The following is an 18,232-nucleotide window of genomic DNA, read 5'->3' as shown; positions in this document are numbered from 1 at the left end:
TTAGTTACAATTTACAAATTAAAAATTATTGATTGCTAAAATGATTATTATTACGAATAGAAAATTATAGTTGATATCTAAATTGGTTTCTAAACTTCAACTATCAAGCTTTTTGCTACCAAAGGAATTGATTTTTAAATAAGTCTTTAATTAATCAGTGCGACCAATTATAATATTTTATTAATAATAGTGTTTATTTTAGTAACCAATATTTTTTATTTTATAATTGGTATCTAAATTGACCCTTATATTGATTAATAACTTTTGATCATTAAAATTAGTTTTTAATGAAATATTTTCTTGAAATGTATGATATTGAAGTTCCCTCGTTAAGTAATAAGTATTCACATTCTATCTACCAAAAAGCATAGTAAGATAATTAATTATTTTTTATCATAATCAACTATGTGAGAATGCTCTAGTTTAATTTCATATAGTTAATTATACACTAAACTTAGTCTATTCATAAAACAAATTTTCTACTCAAGATATTAGCACAACAAGAAATTTGATGATATTGTGAGGGAAAATTTTGCTACTAATTTGTCATTAATTAGTGAAGGATTATCGACAAATTAATACGGTAGCAAAGTCGTAGCTAATTAGTGAGGGACTAGACATAACATAACATGGTAGCTAAGTTGTAGCTAATTAGCTAGGGATTAAACACAACATAAATATAGTAGCTAAGTTAGGGATTATACACAACATAAATATGGTAACTAAGTTGTAGCTAATTAGTTAGGAATTATACACAACATAAATATGGTAACTAAGTTGTAGTTAATTAGTTAGGGATTAAACATAACATAATATGGTACCTAAGTTGTAGCTAATTAGTTAGGGATTAAACACAATATAAATATGATAGCTAAGTTGTAACTAATTAGTTAGGAATTATACACAACATAATATGGTACCTAAATTGCAGCTAATTAGTTATGAATTAGACGCAACTTAATATGGTACCTAAGTTGTAGCTAACTAGTTAGAGATTAGACATAACATAATATGATAGCTAAGTTGAAGCTAATTAGTGAGTGATTAGACACAACATAATATGGTAGTTAAGTGTTAGGTAATTAGTTAAGAATTAGATACAACATAATATAATAGCTAAGTTGAAGCTAATAAATAGAATTTCTAATTAAAAATAATAATATACAAACTATTCTATAAAAAATAATTTATTAAAGAATTTTTTAAAAACTATCTATGTATTAAGGAATTATAAAAATATATTTTATTATTATATAAATTAATCCTTATTTGTAAATTTTGTTTATTATTTTATATATATATATATATATATATATATATATATATAATAAACAAAATTTTACAATTTTACAATTCAAATTTTACAATTTTAGTCTAGTCTGATAACATTGAAGAGAAGAAACTTGAATATTTGAAATATATATATATATATATATATATATATATATATATATATATATATATATATATATATATATATATATAAATAATATGTTGACATAAAAAACTGCACATGCTTTTAGCTTTTGGATTTGTGTTTTGCCAAAAAAAAAATAGAAAGAAAAAAAAAGAAGTATATTAAGAAACAAGTATTTTTCAAAATTACTCTTCTCTTCTATAATCATGAATTCATCTTTCTTATCTTTTCTTTTCCCACACTTTTTTTTTACAGCCGGAACAGATGAAATATTATTTTTGTTTTCTCTTTCATTAAAATAAAATAAAAAAAAAACGTTTGAAAACCTTTACCTAACATGAACAACTCTGAACCGGTATTGTCTAATGTCTGTTCATTGGTTGGTCCATGTGAACACACAAGCGATCACATTCAATAGAAAATGTGAACACAACGAAGCCAAGTTAATCATATTGGCCAAATTGTGTTAATAAATTTGAGATTCAGTTTCAACGTAATACAATATTAATTAATTGCGACATCCACGCTTATTAACTTAATTTCACAATATTATGACCAATACATGAGAGTTGACAGAATGCAGTGTACCTAACCCTTTCGCCATGATTATTTAAGGAGCTTTGCTTATACGATTTCAAAGCATTCATTCATAGATATCTGCATAGAAATTGTTTCATAGTGATCTGGTTAATATGGCATGCATTCAACAATTGCCCCTTCTTGCAAGAAGGTATGCCGATGAATTAAGAACTAGGGTGAAATACATATATAACTCCATGAATTTTTTATATTCTGTATCTTCTCCAACCCTAGATGGTTTTTGATTCAGACTTCATTTGCATATTGATGTCAAAATTTTCGCAGATTAGAAGGAAAGGTGGCGTTGATTACTGGTGGGGCAAGGGGCATTGGTGCGTGCATGGCAAAGCTGTTCTGCAAACATGGGGCAAAAGTGGTGCTTGCAGACATTCGAGACCAACTAGGTCAAACACTACAACGTGAGATTGGAACTGAATATGCAACCTATGTACACTGTGATGTGACCAAAGAAATCGATGTTGAAAACGCCGTTAACGCAGCTGTATCCAAGCATGGAAAGCTAGACATAATGGTGAACAATGCTGTAATAATAGATGATGGTAAACCCAGCATTCTTGACAACGATGTGACTGATTTCGAACGTGTTGTTAGGGTGAATCTGGTTGGTCCGTTCTTGGGAACAAAGCATGCAGCTAGAGTGATGATCCCAGCGAAAAAGGGAAGCATAATAACACTAGGAAGTGTGAGTTCGAGCGTTGGAGGTGTTGCAACGCACGCATACACAAGTTCTAAACATGCTATTGTAGGACTGGCGAAGAATGCTGCTGCTGAACTTGGAAAATTTGGCATCAGAGTGAATTCCCTGTCATGTTATTGCATTAATAATGTAGTTGCACAAGAGTTCTTCAAAATGGATGATGAAGGGTTCTCAAAAGTTTATTCAAATCTGAAAGGGGTTTCTTTGACAGAAGAAGATGTAGCAGAAGCTGCACTGTATTTGGCGAGTGATGAGTCTAAGTATATCAGTGGACATAATCTAGCTGTGGATGGTGGCTTTACAACTATTAATCCAAGCTTTGGTTTGTTTTCACAATCCCAATAAGTTTGAACCTCTCACTTCATCACTCCTCTACGTATAGTTTTCCCTGCTTTTCTTATTGTTCCGCAACTGTCTGTCATGTATCTGTGTATGTGTAAGAATACTTCCCATTGGAAATTATTGATATATCGTGTATGTAATTTTCCCTCCTTTTCCTGTTACTACAGTTTTATATTCTCTTACAAAACAGTTAGATATTATCTATATGTAACAATATATTTCCCATGGAAAGTATTCATATATCTTTTGTTAGCAGCTTAACCAGATTCATATGAAAGTGAAATATAATCACTGATTATTGTGGTTTTATCATAGCAAAACACTTAGAAATTCAACTGTGAGTCTAAGTCTCATATTGGTTAGAAATGAGAAAGTAGAGTGCTGATAAAGACCCATAAATTCATTGCCTTAAAATTTTAAGTTGAGAGTGATATTAATACCTTATATGGTTGGACTCAGGTCTCATTGGTGATTATTCTTCTCGAGTAAAACTCCCTCTATGATCCCTCTATGAACTTAACACAACAATAAGGGAAGACAGACACAATAAAACAGAGAAGAAAGAGGAAATGGAGAAAAGTTACAAATATTTATAAAGTGCTCTTTAATCTCCTCTTTGACTCTCACATGTTCTTCACACCAATTGTCACATGTTCCAAAATTTCCTAACAACTTTAAACCTTGGAGTCAGTCTGCCTTACATCTATTGTTTTGAACAATTTAGGACCTTAGTCTATAAATGTTGTCTTGAGGACTAAGGTACAATGACCTAACAAATTCTTTCCAAAAAGTATTGTTTATTTTCTGGTTATAGATCAAACCATATTCTTGAGACATTACATTCTGTCCAACCTACTTTTGGCTTAACTTTTGGTCTATATCATGTGAATTTTCTCCTTACCATTTTGATATTTATTAGTTCTACGTTTTCAATGAACTCATTAAACCATTGCATCTCTCTTGTATTTTATGTTATACACCATGAATCACATGTATTTTCGTAACAATAGATTCATATATTATTTTAATCCTATGGCATAATTTTAAAGATAATAAATCTTCTCACTAAAAATTTTCCAATCTCACTTTCTATATAAATATTTTTACACACATCTCCATCTACACTCGTAAATACCTTTACACTCATTTCTTTCATTCGCGCACATCTCCACTATTTACATACATCTTTCATCCTCATTCATCTATTTTATTTACACTTATTTCTTTTATTCATACCAATCTCTTTTATTCAGTACATTTATTTCAAACTTTTCCTTACTTTTATTGTATTTTGTTGAAGATTGAGATCTTATATGAGGATTTTTTTTTAAATTACTATTATCATCTGTGTTAGTGAAACCAATACTACTAAAATTAATACTTAAAATATATTTTATTTAGTGTTAGTTAAGCCAACGTTAATATATCTTTTATTTATAATTAGTAATAACCAAATCTATATAAAGTCGACCTTAAAAATCAATGCTAATGAATTAATATCTATGATTTTAGAATTGCACGTGTGAATGAGACAAATTAACATTAATGGATAATTAGTATTGAGTCTTACTTGTTAACATGACTTAATGATATAAAAAGAAAAAAAAATTAAAGGACCAGCTCAAAATCCATGATAAAATATTAAAAGAAGTGAAGAAATATCAATCAAATCTGATTTTGGAGAATTCACATTCTAAAGATATTTGAATATTAGTCCACATGTTAAAACGTCTTCCCTGTCAAGAATATATACATTTAGCTTATATATCATCATATAAATGTGATGGTAAAAGAAATATATAAATGGAAACGATTTCATGGACTTCCACCATCTATAAACCATTATATAATTTACTTATGTTCATTCAAATAGATCCAATCTCAAAATTAAAGCAAACCTTTCAAGCTTCTCACCGGTTTAAATAGCAATTTAAGAAATCTGTTACATGGTGACTTTTAGCCTAAACAAAGATAAAATGCTATTGAAATTGATGAGATATTAAAACAGTTTGTTGAATAATTTTAGATTCCTAGAATGATGATATTTCACAAACTATTGTTGAGTGTTGGAAAATATTTATTTGGGTTATTATTTTGTTCCCATTTCTATCCCTTTTGGTCAATGATGAGGAAAATAAAATAAAACAAAAGAACTAACTAATTAAACGTGTTCAAATTACTATTTGATTAATTTGTTGTTCAATTAATGTTTAACACTTGTTTTGCTACCTGGGTTTTTGTCTCTGAAATTTACAACCACGATCTTATTTGATTATTCTTTGTACTCTTCCTTGTTATTTGATTATACTTGTTATTGTTTCTCTACAACTAAATAAGGTTGGTGTAATTGAGTTCATTGAACAACATGAGCATACACACTCACATGGACATGCATAGTATCCGAGGAAATGTTCCCTTCAAATGCATTGTCTCGTTTATAAAGAGATGATCAGTGGTTAAATTTTTCAAAAACTAATTACAACCAAATATTTAATCTCATCTTGTACGAAATGTTTTTTTATCAATTGTGTGTAACGTGTGGAACACCATCCTTAAATTAAGCAGTTTTTGATGATATTTGCACGATTTTATTTTAAATAATTCACATTCAACAATTCTTGTAAACTATGATCCTAGGATTATTTGTAACTGTTGCAACACTTAATCATGACAGTTTGTTAAAGAGCCTAATACTTGTAAATTATGCTAGTTTTATTATTTATAATTAGTGTAAGACTTAACCATCATAGTTATTTAAAAAATTTAATAAAAGTCTATTTGTATTCACACTCAAGGTTTCTTGTACACTATATATGATTATTGATGTAAGACTTGATGATCATGACAACTTGTTAAAGGAGGCTATTTGTAATCTCATGATGGATTTTTAAAAGAACCTATTTGTTCATAAGAAAAACATGTGGAGTTTTTAATATTTATATATTTTTATAAAATTATAATTTATTATAAAAAATAGAAAATTTGCATCTAAATAATACTATCGATAGAAATGAGACATGATAAAAGTCGCTGAACCGTATCAGTGTTATATATATATATATATATATATATATATATATATATATATATATATATATATATATATATATATATATATATATATATTCACATTAACATGCATAGTATCCGAGGAGATGTTTCCTTAGTTTATAAAAAGATGATCAGTGGTAGGAATTTTTTTTTTTTTTTTTTTATGATGTAACGTGTCTGCATTATCTGGAATATCCTTGAACCATCCTTAAATTAAGCAGTTTTGATGATATTTGCATGTGTTTATTTTAAATATTCACACTAAAAAATTCTTGTAAACTAGGACATGATTGTAACTGATGCTACACGTAATCATGACAGTAAAGAGCCCATTTGTATATATACACAGTCAACAATTCTTGTAAATTATGATAGTTTGACTTTTATAATTAATGTAAGACTTAACCATCTTAGTTATTTAAAAGAGTTATTTGGATTCACACTCAACAATTCTTGTAAACTATGATGATTGATGGTAGACTTGATCCTGATAGTTTGTTAGAAGAGGGACAGAACTCAATCATGATAGTTTTTTAAAGGCTTAGATAAGTTTTTTTTTTCTTTTAACTTTAAATAAAAATTGAAATTAGAATGATAATAGGATTTTAGTTAATTTAGTTTCTCAATTTTATAAATATGTGAATTTAGTCTTTTCAACCAATTTTTGTTAAATTTATTTGATATTTTGAACGTGTTTTACAATAATATATTTGAGTTGCTTACATTATTTGAGACATTTATACTTTAATGTTAGCTGACAAACGTGTTTGAAATATAAAAAATCTCAATAAACATTAAATAAAAAAACTCAGTAAACACTAAAATACAAAAAACTCAATTTAGTTATTTATAATTTTCTTATCTGAGTTTGGTTATAAAGATTAAATCAACGTATTTATAAGGATATAAAACTAAATTGGTCTAAAATTAAAAAAAAAACTAATTCCAACTTTTATGTTAATAAAAAAAACATATTTAAATATTTCTTAAAACAACCTATTTCTTCATGAGGAAAACATGAACAATTTTTTATATTTATATATTTTTATAAAGTTGTATTGTACCTGATCGATACTATTTAGGTGTGGAACCAGACGGTACCCTCTGTGTCGAACCTCCTCCTGCTCCTTCTTGGACTCCTCCTGAGCCTCCCAGCCGTCTGCACTCCGAGGGTGGGGGTACCTGCAGGCACTCCAACGCTCAAGTTAGAGAGTGATTGATATGAGTAGTAGTAGGTTAATCAGAAAAGTGTACCTTTACCTGTTCACTAGGCCTTAATTTATACTAACTTCTTAATGGACCTGTTATTAATATTTGTGGGCCATTTGTATTTGAGGATTGATTCCTTCCTTTTCGATTGAGGTTGCACGCATCGGCTCTTTCCTTATTGGCAGGAATTGTTCTTTTGTGCTTTTAATAAAGATCGGCTCTTTCCATTCCAGAGTTTGTTCATCTGTACATATCAACTCCTTCCTTTCTTGGCCGTCTGTACTTTTCCAATATCAACTCCTTCCTTTCTTGGCCGTCTGTACTTTTCCAATATCGACTCCTTCCTTTCTTGGCCGTCTGTACTTTTCCAATATCAAATCCTTCCTTTCTTGAGGTTTGATGGCATGATGCCCCTCTGTAACGCGTGTTCAGCCTACTGCCCCTTAGGCCGGGGTGTACTCGGCCACGCGGACGGGAAGTACACGGCCGCTGCGCTTACTGGGCTGCCAGCGCTGCACTGGAACCAAGTCCTCGCGGTTGGGCCATCACGTGGGGACGCCCTCATCTGGGCCGGGATGATCCCGGCCAGTTTTCTTCTCATTGGGCCGAGTACTACTCGGCCATGTGCTAACACCAGCCCCCCTAGGCTCGCAGTGACCGAAGTTCACAAGAGGCTATGATGTGCTGCCTTTGGAAATGGTGCCGAGAGGTTCCCAACCATATGCATTTATGAGTCTTGTTTTTTATTATGGGGAAAGAGAAAATATTAACTTGGCTCGCCGTTCGAGGCTGTCTTGTCATAATGGGGTGGTTTAAGTGGGAAGTTTTAAAGGAAATGTGCCAACAACCGTTGGATGTAGCGAGATCTCATGGTGATGAGGGGGCTACTTTTGTGAGAGTGGTCCACTATAAATAGAGGTGGGGTCTTAACATTGTGAGACAAAGGAGTCATTTAGGAAGTGAGCCACCGCCAGCCTAGTCTTCCCGTCTGCGCCATCTCAGGTATGTCGTCCTCCTCTGCTTATTATCTTTCCAGTAGGCATAGCGACTCTGAGGAGGAGGGGACCTTGTCTGACTCCCCGTGTAGTAACAGTGTGCAGAGGGACGATGAGGACTCTGTGGGTGCCGAGGAGTTCTCGGCCCTGCGTCATCCGGGGTACGAGTGGGTAGATCCCCGGGTGAAACTCCCGCTGTCTAGGTTTAGTAAATCTGCCGCCATAGTTGATTTTCGTAAGAAGTATGATATTCTAGCTGATATAGTAGACGATCGTGTTATTAGTGTAGAGCGAGCCAGGAGTGGGGATAGTGTGTGCCACGGTCGAGAAGGTCATTCGCATGACTTTTTCTACATGTATTCTACCTTAATCTCTGATTTGCATGTGCGCCTTCCCTTTGATGATTTTACAATGGGAGTGCTACGGGTGCTGAATGTAGCTCCCACCCAGCTGCATCCTAACAGTTGGGCGTCCCTTCAGGCATTCCGACTGGTCTGCCGAGTGTTCCATTTGAGACCCTCCCCTCAGGTTTTCTTGCAGTACTACTGTACGCGTCCGGGGGATCTGGTTAGTTGGTTGTCTCTAGTGGGTCAAAGCCACCAGTGTCTACTCGCGTCTTATACGCAATCTTTTAAAAGGTTTAAGACTAGTTTCTTTAAGGTTGTCATCCGGTCCGCCGGGGCTGGATATTTTTACTTTGAGAATGGCGAGCCCAAATTTCCGTTCTACTGGACCAAACATCCCACCCCCTATCGAGTTTGGCCGAGAGCATCCCTTACCCAGGAGGATCTGTATGTGCTGTCTTATTTGGACCAATTGCCCACGAAACTCTCTTCCAAGAAAATTATTGGTGTGTTTAATTCCTCTCGTCCACGCGACGACCTTTTCGGTATGTATGTTCGTCTGTCTCCCCATAGAGATGCGTCTGGTATGTTTGGTCTAACGCTTATTTCCTTTTTTGTAGATATCATGGCTGCTGCTGGTCCCTCTGGCAAAGAAGTGTTTCTGGAGCTGAGGAGGAAAAAACTGGAGGAGGAGAAGAGGAAAGGGGGGGAAAGTGCTAGTCGTGTTCCCGCGGAGGCGCCTTCCCAGAAGGGCGACATGATGCCTCCGGCCGCGGCGAAGAAGAAAAGCAAGCGTAGGGATTGTGCCGCAAGGCCGAGTACTCCTCGGTCATCCTCCCCCAAGAAGTCTCGAGGCACTTCCTCTGCTGACGGTGCGGCTGATGCTCTGTCTGCGATGTTTGATGCACAACTCAAAATTAACCAAGGCATAGAGGTTTCCTTATCGTCGGAGGAGGCTAAGATTGTTTCAGCCATGCGTCCTGAGACTGTGTTGTACGCGCTGAATGAATTTCACGCCAGGGCGATGGTGATGGGTCGCCATCTGAACACAGTGCTAAGCCAACTACCAGAGACAAGCAAACTGGCTGCTGAGATAGAGAGTTTACAGAGGGATTTGGCCGAGTCCAATAGCAGGAGACAAGAGGTTTCTCTTCAGTTGGGAAGTGTAAAAAATGAACGATCTCAGCTGCTAGCAGAGCGTAATGTCTTGAAGGCGCACTGCAGGGATTTTGAGAAGAAAGATGAGGATTCCCAAGCAGCTTTGGACCGTCTAGAGGAGGAGCTGGCCGCTGAGAAGAGAGATAATGCTGAGAAGACTGGCCGGATTTACCAGTTGGAGGGGTACGTGATGTCCCAGCACAAGGAAGGTTTTCACAAGGCCCTGCGCCAGGCTGCTCACTACTTTAACTTCGACACGGGAGATGGGCGTTTCAATATTGACGAGGATGTGTACCAGGGTTCCGTCATGGCTGTGGAGGACATTCCTGTGGCTGAGCAACAGAAACCTACCCCCGAGGATTGATATGTTACTTTGTATTTTCGTACTTTTAAAAACTGTTTCGCGAGCTTTACTTTTCTATTTGTTGGACATGTATTAACACACATTATATGCTTGGATGTGGTGCTTTGAACTTTGTTTTAGACTTTTGTGTTTGCATCTGTTGCGTGTACCTCTTTGTATGTTGCTTATTTGTATTTGCAGGTGAAGGTGAGATGCGTTCGGCCACTTTGGGCCGTGATGTGGCTGGCCATTGGCCGGGATGTGCTCGGCCGTACCTGGCCGGGATGTACTCGGCCGTACCTGGCCGGGATGTACTCGGTCACTTCTGGCCAGGATTGCGTTTTCTTTTACGCCATCTGCTCCTTAAGCTTTTGTTTGTGTATTTAACTTAGGTTTTGGCTTGTATGGGGGGATCATCTAGGGCGATGAAGCTTCCTTTCCCATTGGTATAGGTATGGGGGGATCATCTAGTTCGATGAAGCTTCCTTTCCCATGAGAGAGTGTGAAATTTTTCCGGTTATTTGTTCTTGATCTAGATATATGCATTTGTTGACAATAGACAAGATAATTATAAGAAAATGAAATGATCATGCTTTATTTATGACTATGATGCCTCGTTAAAACCTTCTTGACCAAAAACCCTCCTTAGGGAAAAAAGATCAAGGTAGGAAAGAGTACATCATTTATTGCGCAATCAAAATCACGAAAGAGTCTGAAAAATAAATGTTTGGCAAACTAACTGTAATAAAACTTGAGATGTGAGGCGTTCCAGGTGGCCGAGACAGGGGCACCGGATAGGTGCTCCAACCTGTATGCGCCGTTCCCCACGGCTTCGCTGATTCGGAATGGTCCTTCCCAATTGGGCGAGAACTTCCCCTCGTGCTTCCGAGCGGCACTTGCCATACGCCATACTAGATCTCCCTGGTGAAAAGATCGTGGTTTGACTTTAGTATTATAGCGGCGCTGGGCCCTTAGTTTAGATGCTTCCTCCCGAATGCGAACTTGATCTCGGAGCTCTTGAACCAGGTCCAGGCTTGTTAGCATACTTTCTTTATTAAGACGCGCGTCGAACAGGCGGCGCCGTAAAGAGAGCTCTCCAATCTCGACGGAATCATTGCGTCTACTCCATATGCTAAGCAGTAGGGTGTCTCTTGTGTTGTTGACTGAGGGGTGCAGCGATATGCCCATAAGACTTCTAATAACTCGTCAGCCCACCTTCCTTTGGCATCTCCCAACCTCTTTTTAAGTTCTCGCAGTATGACCTTGTTCGCTGCTTCGGCTTGCCCATTTGTTTGTGGGTGTTCGACTGAGCTGGTTATATGTTGTATATGGAGTCCCTTATAGAACTCAGCTAGCCCCTTGTCGATGAACTGTCTACCATTGTCCGTTATGACGATGCTTGGTATGCCAAACCTGCACACTATATTCTTCCAGACAAATTTTTGTACCTGCTGGGCCGTGATCAGGGCCAGTGGCTCCGCCTCAATCCATTTAGTAAAGTAGTCTATAGCTACCAACAAGAATTTTACCTGACCTTTCCCTGGGCTGAAGGGCCCTAGAATATCCATGCCCCACTTGGCGAAAGGCCAAGGGGAGGTAATACCGTGCAACTCCTCTGACTTGAGATGTATCATATTACCGTGCTGTTGGCACTGGGCGCACTTCCTTACGTACTTCTTGCAGTCTTCCTTGACAGTCGGCCAATAGTATCCTGCTCGAAGTACCCGAGCTGCCATGGTTCTCGATCCTGAATGTAAGCCGCAAATTCCCGTGTGTAACTCTTCCATAATATACTGGGCTTGGTGGTTTGTGACGCATTTTAACAGAGGGTTGGAGAAACCCCGTTTGTACAATTCTTCACCAACCAAAGTGAATCGAGAAGCTTTCCTGCGCATGATAGGGTCATCAATTCCATCTGTGTCACCGTGTTGAATGAACTGTATAATGGGAGTCATCCACCCTTTCTCCTCTGGTGCGACTGTCTCAGCAGTATTGCATTCTGCCAAAGTTATAGTAGGACGGTCGAGTGTGGCATGGATCACTGTATGATGTTGTCCCTTGACTTTGGTAGTTGCTAACTTCGAGAGCAAGTCGGCTCTGGCATTTTGGGCTCTATCAACATGCTTTACGCTTGCTGTTCTGAATCTGTTCAACATGCCCTGCACAACGTGATAATATCGTAATAGGAGGGGGTCCTTTACCTGGAAAGTGCCGTCCAAGTGTCCTACGACCAGTTGTGAATCAGTTCGGCATGTCACTGTATCTGCTCCCATGTCTGCTGCGAGGGTCAACCCTGCGATCAATGCCTCATATTCTGCCTGATTGTTAGAGGGTTTAAAGCCAAAGCGCAAAGTTTGCTCGAGTAGTAAATCATTCGGTCCTTGCAAAACAATCCCAGCGCCCCCGCCTTTCGCGTTTGAGGAGCCATCCACCGACAGGATCCAACCTTCCTCGCGTACGTCAGGATCTCCCGTTAATTCGTTGACAAAATCTGCCAGGCATTGCCCCTTGATCGGCCCTCGGGCTTCACATCGAAGATGATACTCAGATAGTTCCACGGACCACCCGACCATTCGACCGGCTAGGTCGGGTCGCCTCAAGACTTTGTGTATGGGGTAGTCAGACTTGACTATTACCTCGTTCCCCTGAAAGTACGGTCGCAGTCGTCTGGTTGTTATCACAAGTGCTAGGATTACCTTCTCCACTGTCTGGTACCGCAGTTCTGCATCATGTAGGGCTTTGCTAACAAAGTATACGGGTTGCTGGTCCCCTGCATGATCTTGTACAATGGCCGCGCTGACAGCATTGGTAGAGATGGCTAGGTATACTAACAGGGGTTTCCCCTTGCTAGGCTTCTGTAGTACTGGGGGAGAAGACAGATATTCCTTTAGTGACTGGAAAGATTGCTCGCAAGCCTCATCCCATACAAATTTTTGTGCTTTTTTCAGGAGCTTCAGCATCGACTGGATTCTTTCTGCTAATTTAGGCATAAAACGTGACAACGCAATTAGCCTCCCTACCAATCTCTGTATCTCCTTGATGTTGGATGGACTCCTCATGTTGACAACCGCTTGGCACTTATCGGGGTTGGCCTCTATTCCCCTGTGGGTTAACATGAAACCCAAGAACTTTCCGCCTGCAACCCCGAAAACACACTTTTCTGGATTCAGTCTCATGTCATACTTCCGTACAGCTGCCAAGACCTCCTCCAAATCTTTGACGTGTTGTTCGAGTGAATCTGACATGACTACCATGTCGTCGACGTAGACCTCCATACATTTACCGATGAGATGACGAAACACCTTGTCAATTAACCGCTGGTATGTGGCGCCAGCATTCTTTAGCCCAAAAGGCATGACTTCATAGTAAAAATTAGCCTCTTCTGTGATGAATGCCGTTTTTTCTTTATCGGGAGGAAACATTGGAATCTGATTGTACCCAGAGTACGCATCCAGAAAACTGAGCACCCTGTGTCCAGCTGCACCGTCTACCAATCTGTCGATGCTTGGGAGAGGGTATGTGTCTTTAGGGCACGCCTTGTTGAGGTTGGTGTAGTCTGTACACATCCGCCATTTCCCATTTGCCTTTTTTACCAACACTACGTTGGCTAACCAGGTCGTATAGGTGGCCTCCTTGATGAAGCCTGCTGAAATTAACTTCTGTACCTCTGCTCTGGCTGCTTCCCTTTTTTCTCCACCCATTTTTCTTCTCTTCTGTGCAACGGGCCAAGCTTCCCGAAAAATAGACAGTTTGTGACTGGCTACTCTTGGGTCGATGCCTGGCATGTCGACCGCACTCCAGGTGAACAAATCAACGTTCCTCTGTAACACTTCCCGCATCTCGGGGGTCTTTACAAGTGTCCTGCTTACATGGGTGTATCGTTGTTCATCGAAATGGAATTTCTCTGTGCTTTCGATTGGTTCCACCCTCTCCTCGCTGCTGACCCGAGGATCCAGGTCTACTTCTGCTTCCCCTGGGACCTTCTGAACGTTATTCACTGCTCGCCTGGGAGGAGACTCGGGTCTTTCTCTCAGACTGTCCGCGTAACACCTGCGAGCAGTTGGTTGGTTTACATGCACTGTGATTATGTCTCCTGAGGCGGATGGAAACTTCATGGCCAAGTGATATGTGGAGACTACTGCACCAAGCATATTCAACGAGGGTCTCCCTAGCAAAATATTATAAGAGGTGTGAGCATCAACAATAAGGTACCGGATTTTTACCATTCGTGTTACCATTCCTCTTCCGAACTTGGTGAATAAGTCGACGTAGCCTTTCGTACTCACTCGCTCCCCTGCGAAGCCCACGATCGGCTCTGAGTATTGCTGGATCTCTTCTTCTGGAATTTTCAGTTTCCTGAGAGTGCCCCAATATAGGATGTCCACCGAACTACCTGGGTCCACCAGGGTTTTCCTGACCGCGAAGTCCTCGATCTCTACTGATATCACCATTGGGTCGTCATGCTGGGGGTCGATCGCTTGGAAATCGTCGTCTCGGAACGTGATGGGTGGCATGTGCCGTCTGGGACATACTGTCACAGCGTTAACACTCTGGATTGCTCGCACATACTTCTCTCTTGCAGACGTAGTGGCTCCACCTCCCGCGAAACCTCCGGAAATGTAATTGATTACTCCTCTTAGTGGCCTTTCTCTCGTATCCCGCTCCTCATCTTTCTTGGGTTCGGCTCCTCTGCGGGTACTATCTCCTTCCCTATCTCGGTACTCTGACGTCCTTCGTGGTCGCTCCTCGTAGCGCTTTTCTCGTTCTCCCCTTGAGGAGAATCCCCCGCCTTCCCGTTTTACGAATCTTCTTAGGTGCCCTGTTTGTATCAGTTCCTCGATTTTGTCTTTCAAGGTAAAGCATTCCTCTGTTGTGTGCCCATAATTTCGGTGATACCGACAATGCTTGGTGGTATCGGCGTTCGGGGGAGTCGGGGCCCTTCGAGGGGCTATTATCAAATCGGTGTTCAGTGCTTCTTCCAGAATTCTTGCCCTGTTGGACACGAGTGGTGTGTACCTGTTGTATTTCGGCTGCCTAGAGTCTTTGAACCTGTGGCCGGATCGGGGTGCTAACGCTCGCTCCCTATCATGGTGCCTTTTCTCCTGTGCGTCCGATCGAGTTGTATTGCGAAACTCTTTCAATTCCTCCATCTGCATGAATTTTGTGGCCCTGGTCCGAAGTTCGTCTAGATTGCTCACGGGCTTCTTGCATAGACTGTCAACAAAAGGGCCAGGTTTTAGTGCTGTGATGAAGTGGTGCATGGCGACCTCAGGATTCAAATTAGAGATATTCAAGGATATCTTTCCAAATCGTTCCATAAACTCCCGCAGAGACTCTCCTTTTTCTTGTCGTATATTTACCAATGCCAGAGAAGTAAGGTGGTGTGGCTTACTAGTGGCAAACTGTATGCCGAAACGGGTGGCCAACGTATCGAAGCAGTCGATAGAGTTGGGCGGCAACCATGTGAACCAATTGAGTGCATGCCCTTTTAGGGATGTTGGGAAAACACGACAGAGGATTGTGTCGTCCGAGGTATACAACCCTGCCTGGGTGGTGAAAACGTCCACGTGCTCCTCTGGATCAGTAGTGCCATCGTACTGGCTCATAGTTAACCCCTTCCAGCGCGCGGGAAGTTCTGCTTCCATGATCCCGTCCACGAAGGGGTGGCGTCTGGCTGCTCTGGGCCTTGTTTCTGTTTGGTTGGTGGCGGTTTGTGCTCGGGACTCGTTTCGTCCGATACCATCCCCTCCCTCTTCATTGCTGCGGGATTCCTCCCTGTGGGGGGATTCTGCTCAATTTGCGCTCGCATCCGTTGGTTCTCCTCTCTTAGGGCATTCAACTCTTCTTGGTTCTTGCGCCTTAACTCTTCCAACTGGCGATTCATCTCTCGTTGCATCTCTGCTGCTACTGAATTATGATCGACTGCAGCTCTTGTCGAAACCATCCTACTTGAGAATTGTCTGGCCCCACGGTGGGCGCCAATTGTACCTGATCGATACTATTTAGGTGCGGAACCAGACGATCTCAAGTACCCTCTGTGTCGAACATCCTCCTGCTCCTTCCTGGACTCCTCCTGAGCCTCCCAGCCGTCTGCACTCCGAGGGTGGGGGTACCTGTAGGCACTCCGACGCTCAAGTTAGAGAGTGATTGATATGAGTAGTAGTAGGTTAATCAGAAAAGTATACCTTTACCTGTTCACTAGGCCTTAATTTATACTAACTTCTTAATGGACCTGTTATTAATATTTGTGGGCCGTTTGTATTTGAGGATCGATTCCTTCCTTTTCGATTGAGGTTGCACGCATCGGCTCTTTCCTTATTGGCAGGAATTGTTCTTTTGTGCTTTTAATAAAGATCGGCTCTTTCCATTCCAGAGTTTGTTCATCTGTACATATCAACTCCTTCCTTTCTTGGCCGTCTGTACTTTTCCAATATCAACTCCTTCCTTTCTTGGTCGTCTGTACTTTTCCAATATTGACTCCTTCCTTTCTTGACCGTCTGTACTTTTCCAATATCAAATCCTTCCTTTCTTGAGGTTTGATGGCATGATGCCCCTCTGTAACGCGTGTTCAGCCTACTGCCCCTTAGGCCGGGGTGTACTCAGCCACGAGGACGGGAAGTACACGACCGCTGCGCTTACTGGACTGCCAACGCTGCACTGGAACCAAGTCCTCGCGGTTGGACCATCACGTAGGGACGCCCTCATCTGGGCCGGGATGATCCCGGCCAGTTTTCTTCTCATTGGGCCGAGTACTACTCGGCCATGTGCTTGTATGATAATTTATTATATTAAAAATATTAAATTAGCTTTCAAATGGTCAAAATGCGACAAGATTAAAATCAAAGTGAACTCTATCATGACATAAAAGAATATTATTCTAAAAGTTAAAAATCATAAAATTATTTTCAAATTTAATTTATATTATTTAAAAGTGTAGACAAGTCCAATTGAATATAAGTAGTAAATTATCCATATTTGAATCGTCAAAAAACTTTGTCCCCTTACTCACCCCATTACCTATCATGTACTTATAAAAAATACCCACACATTTTTTATACATGTAAATATCCTTGGATACGTATTCCTGAATATTTTTATATTTTTATATTTTCTAATTATTTTAAATAAAATTACGTAATATAAAATCTTTAAAATATAAAATTATTAAATTGTCTTCGTTGAGTTTATTTAATTTAGTCTTAATATTTTTCTTTAAACTAATATTAAATTTTTTCAATTTTATTCAATTTAATCTTTTTCTTAACATCATTTAAATAATTAACGGACAATATTTTATCATAATAATAATTATGCTCTTAAAATTAGTTTCCATTTTTTAAAATTTTTGTTCTAATTTTAAATCATCTTTAATCTTAAACCAAAAATATTTAATAAAAATATTAAAATAACATTTATATAAAAATTAAATTTGATTTTAATTTAAAAAAAATTAATTCATTTAAAAAAATGTTGGGATTACATTAAACAAAATAAAGAACATTAAAACAAATATAAAATACTAACAAGTAATTATACATGACTCTACTACTTCACATGGCACACAACATTGGATTGATATCTGGAACATATTTTCTAAATTAAGAAAAATTTTAAAAAGTAATATTTGGAAATGACTATAAAAAGTCAACGTTTTGTATAACATCCATGGTTTTAGATCTACTGCGATGCAAATTCAACAACACTATTGAATGATAATTAACGTCTGTTTTTGTTTATTAAAATAAGTTTTTGGCCTTTTTTAGACTGGAAAAGCGAATTAAATATAGGAAATATATAGGTTATTTCAACCTTATAGAAAGAAAAAAGATTAAAAAATTAAATGGGATAGACTCAATCTGAATCAGTCAGCCTTTCTTTTAGCCTTGCAAAAACCCTTACATCTGTTCTACTAATTAAGTTATAATGTCAGAAAACATGACTAACAACAAAAAAGTGTTAACCTATCAAATTATCATATAAATTACAACGAAAATGATTATTTAACAAAGTTTTTTTTATAAACTTTGACAAACTACTTTTCTTTTAAGGAAAAAAAAAACTATTTTATTATTTTAT

The 18,232-nt window shown here is 38.6% G+C and overlaps 2 protein-coding genes across 2 annotated transcripts; one reads left to right on the top strand and one right to left on the bottom strand.

Annotated features, from left to right (window-relative positions):
* Positions 1-1,994: 1,994 nt before the first annotated feature.
* On the top strand, positions 1,995-3,315 carry LOC114182323 (secoisolariciresinol dehydrogenase-like). Its single transcript, XM_028069179.2, has 2 exons — positions 1,995-2,147; positions 2,282-3,315. The coding sequence occupies exons 1-2, from the start codon at positions 2,110-2,112 to the stop codon at positions 3,057-3,059; spliced, it is 816 nt and encodes a 271-aa protein (XP_027924980.1). The 5' UTR covers positions 1,995-2,109; the 3' UTR covers positions 3,060-3,315.
* Positions 3,316-10,891: 7,576 nt separating this feature from the next.
* Positions 10,892-16,842, bottom strand: LOC146887303 (uncharacterized). Its single transcript, XM_085672092.1, has 4 exons — positions 16,796-16,842; positions 16,189-16,269; positions 11,203-15,931; positions 10,892-11,077 (listed from the first exon to the last, which is right to left on the bottom strand). The coding sequence occupies exons 1-4, from the start codon at positions 16,840-16,842 to the stop codon at positions 10,892-10,894; spliced, it is 5,043 nt and encodes a 1,680-aa protein (XP_085528218.1).
* Between the last annotated feature and the right edge of the window lie 1,390 nt (positions 16,843-18,232).

This window comes from Vigna unguiculata, chromosome 4 (assembly GCF_037176805.1).
Source record: "Vigna unguiculata cultivar grain cowpea cultivar isolate G323 ecotype 2 chromosome 4, ASM3717680v1, whole genome shotgun sequence".
Taxonomy (NCBI): Eukaryota; Viridiplantae; Streptophyta; class Magnoliopsida; order Fabales; family Fabaceae; genus Vigna; species Vigna unguiculata.
The sequence above is the reverse complement of the archived record's forward strand: the minus strand, read 5'-3'. Positions and strand labels throughout refer to the sequence as shown.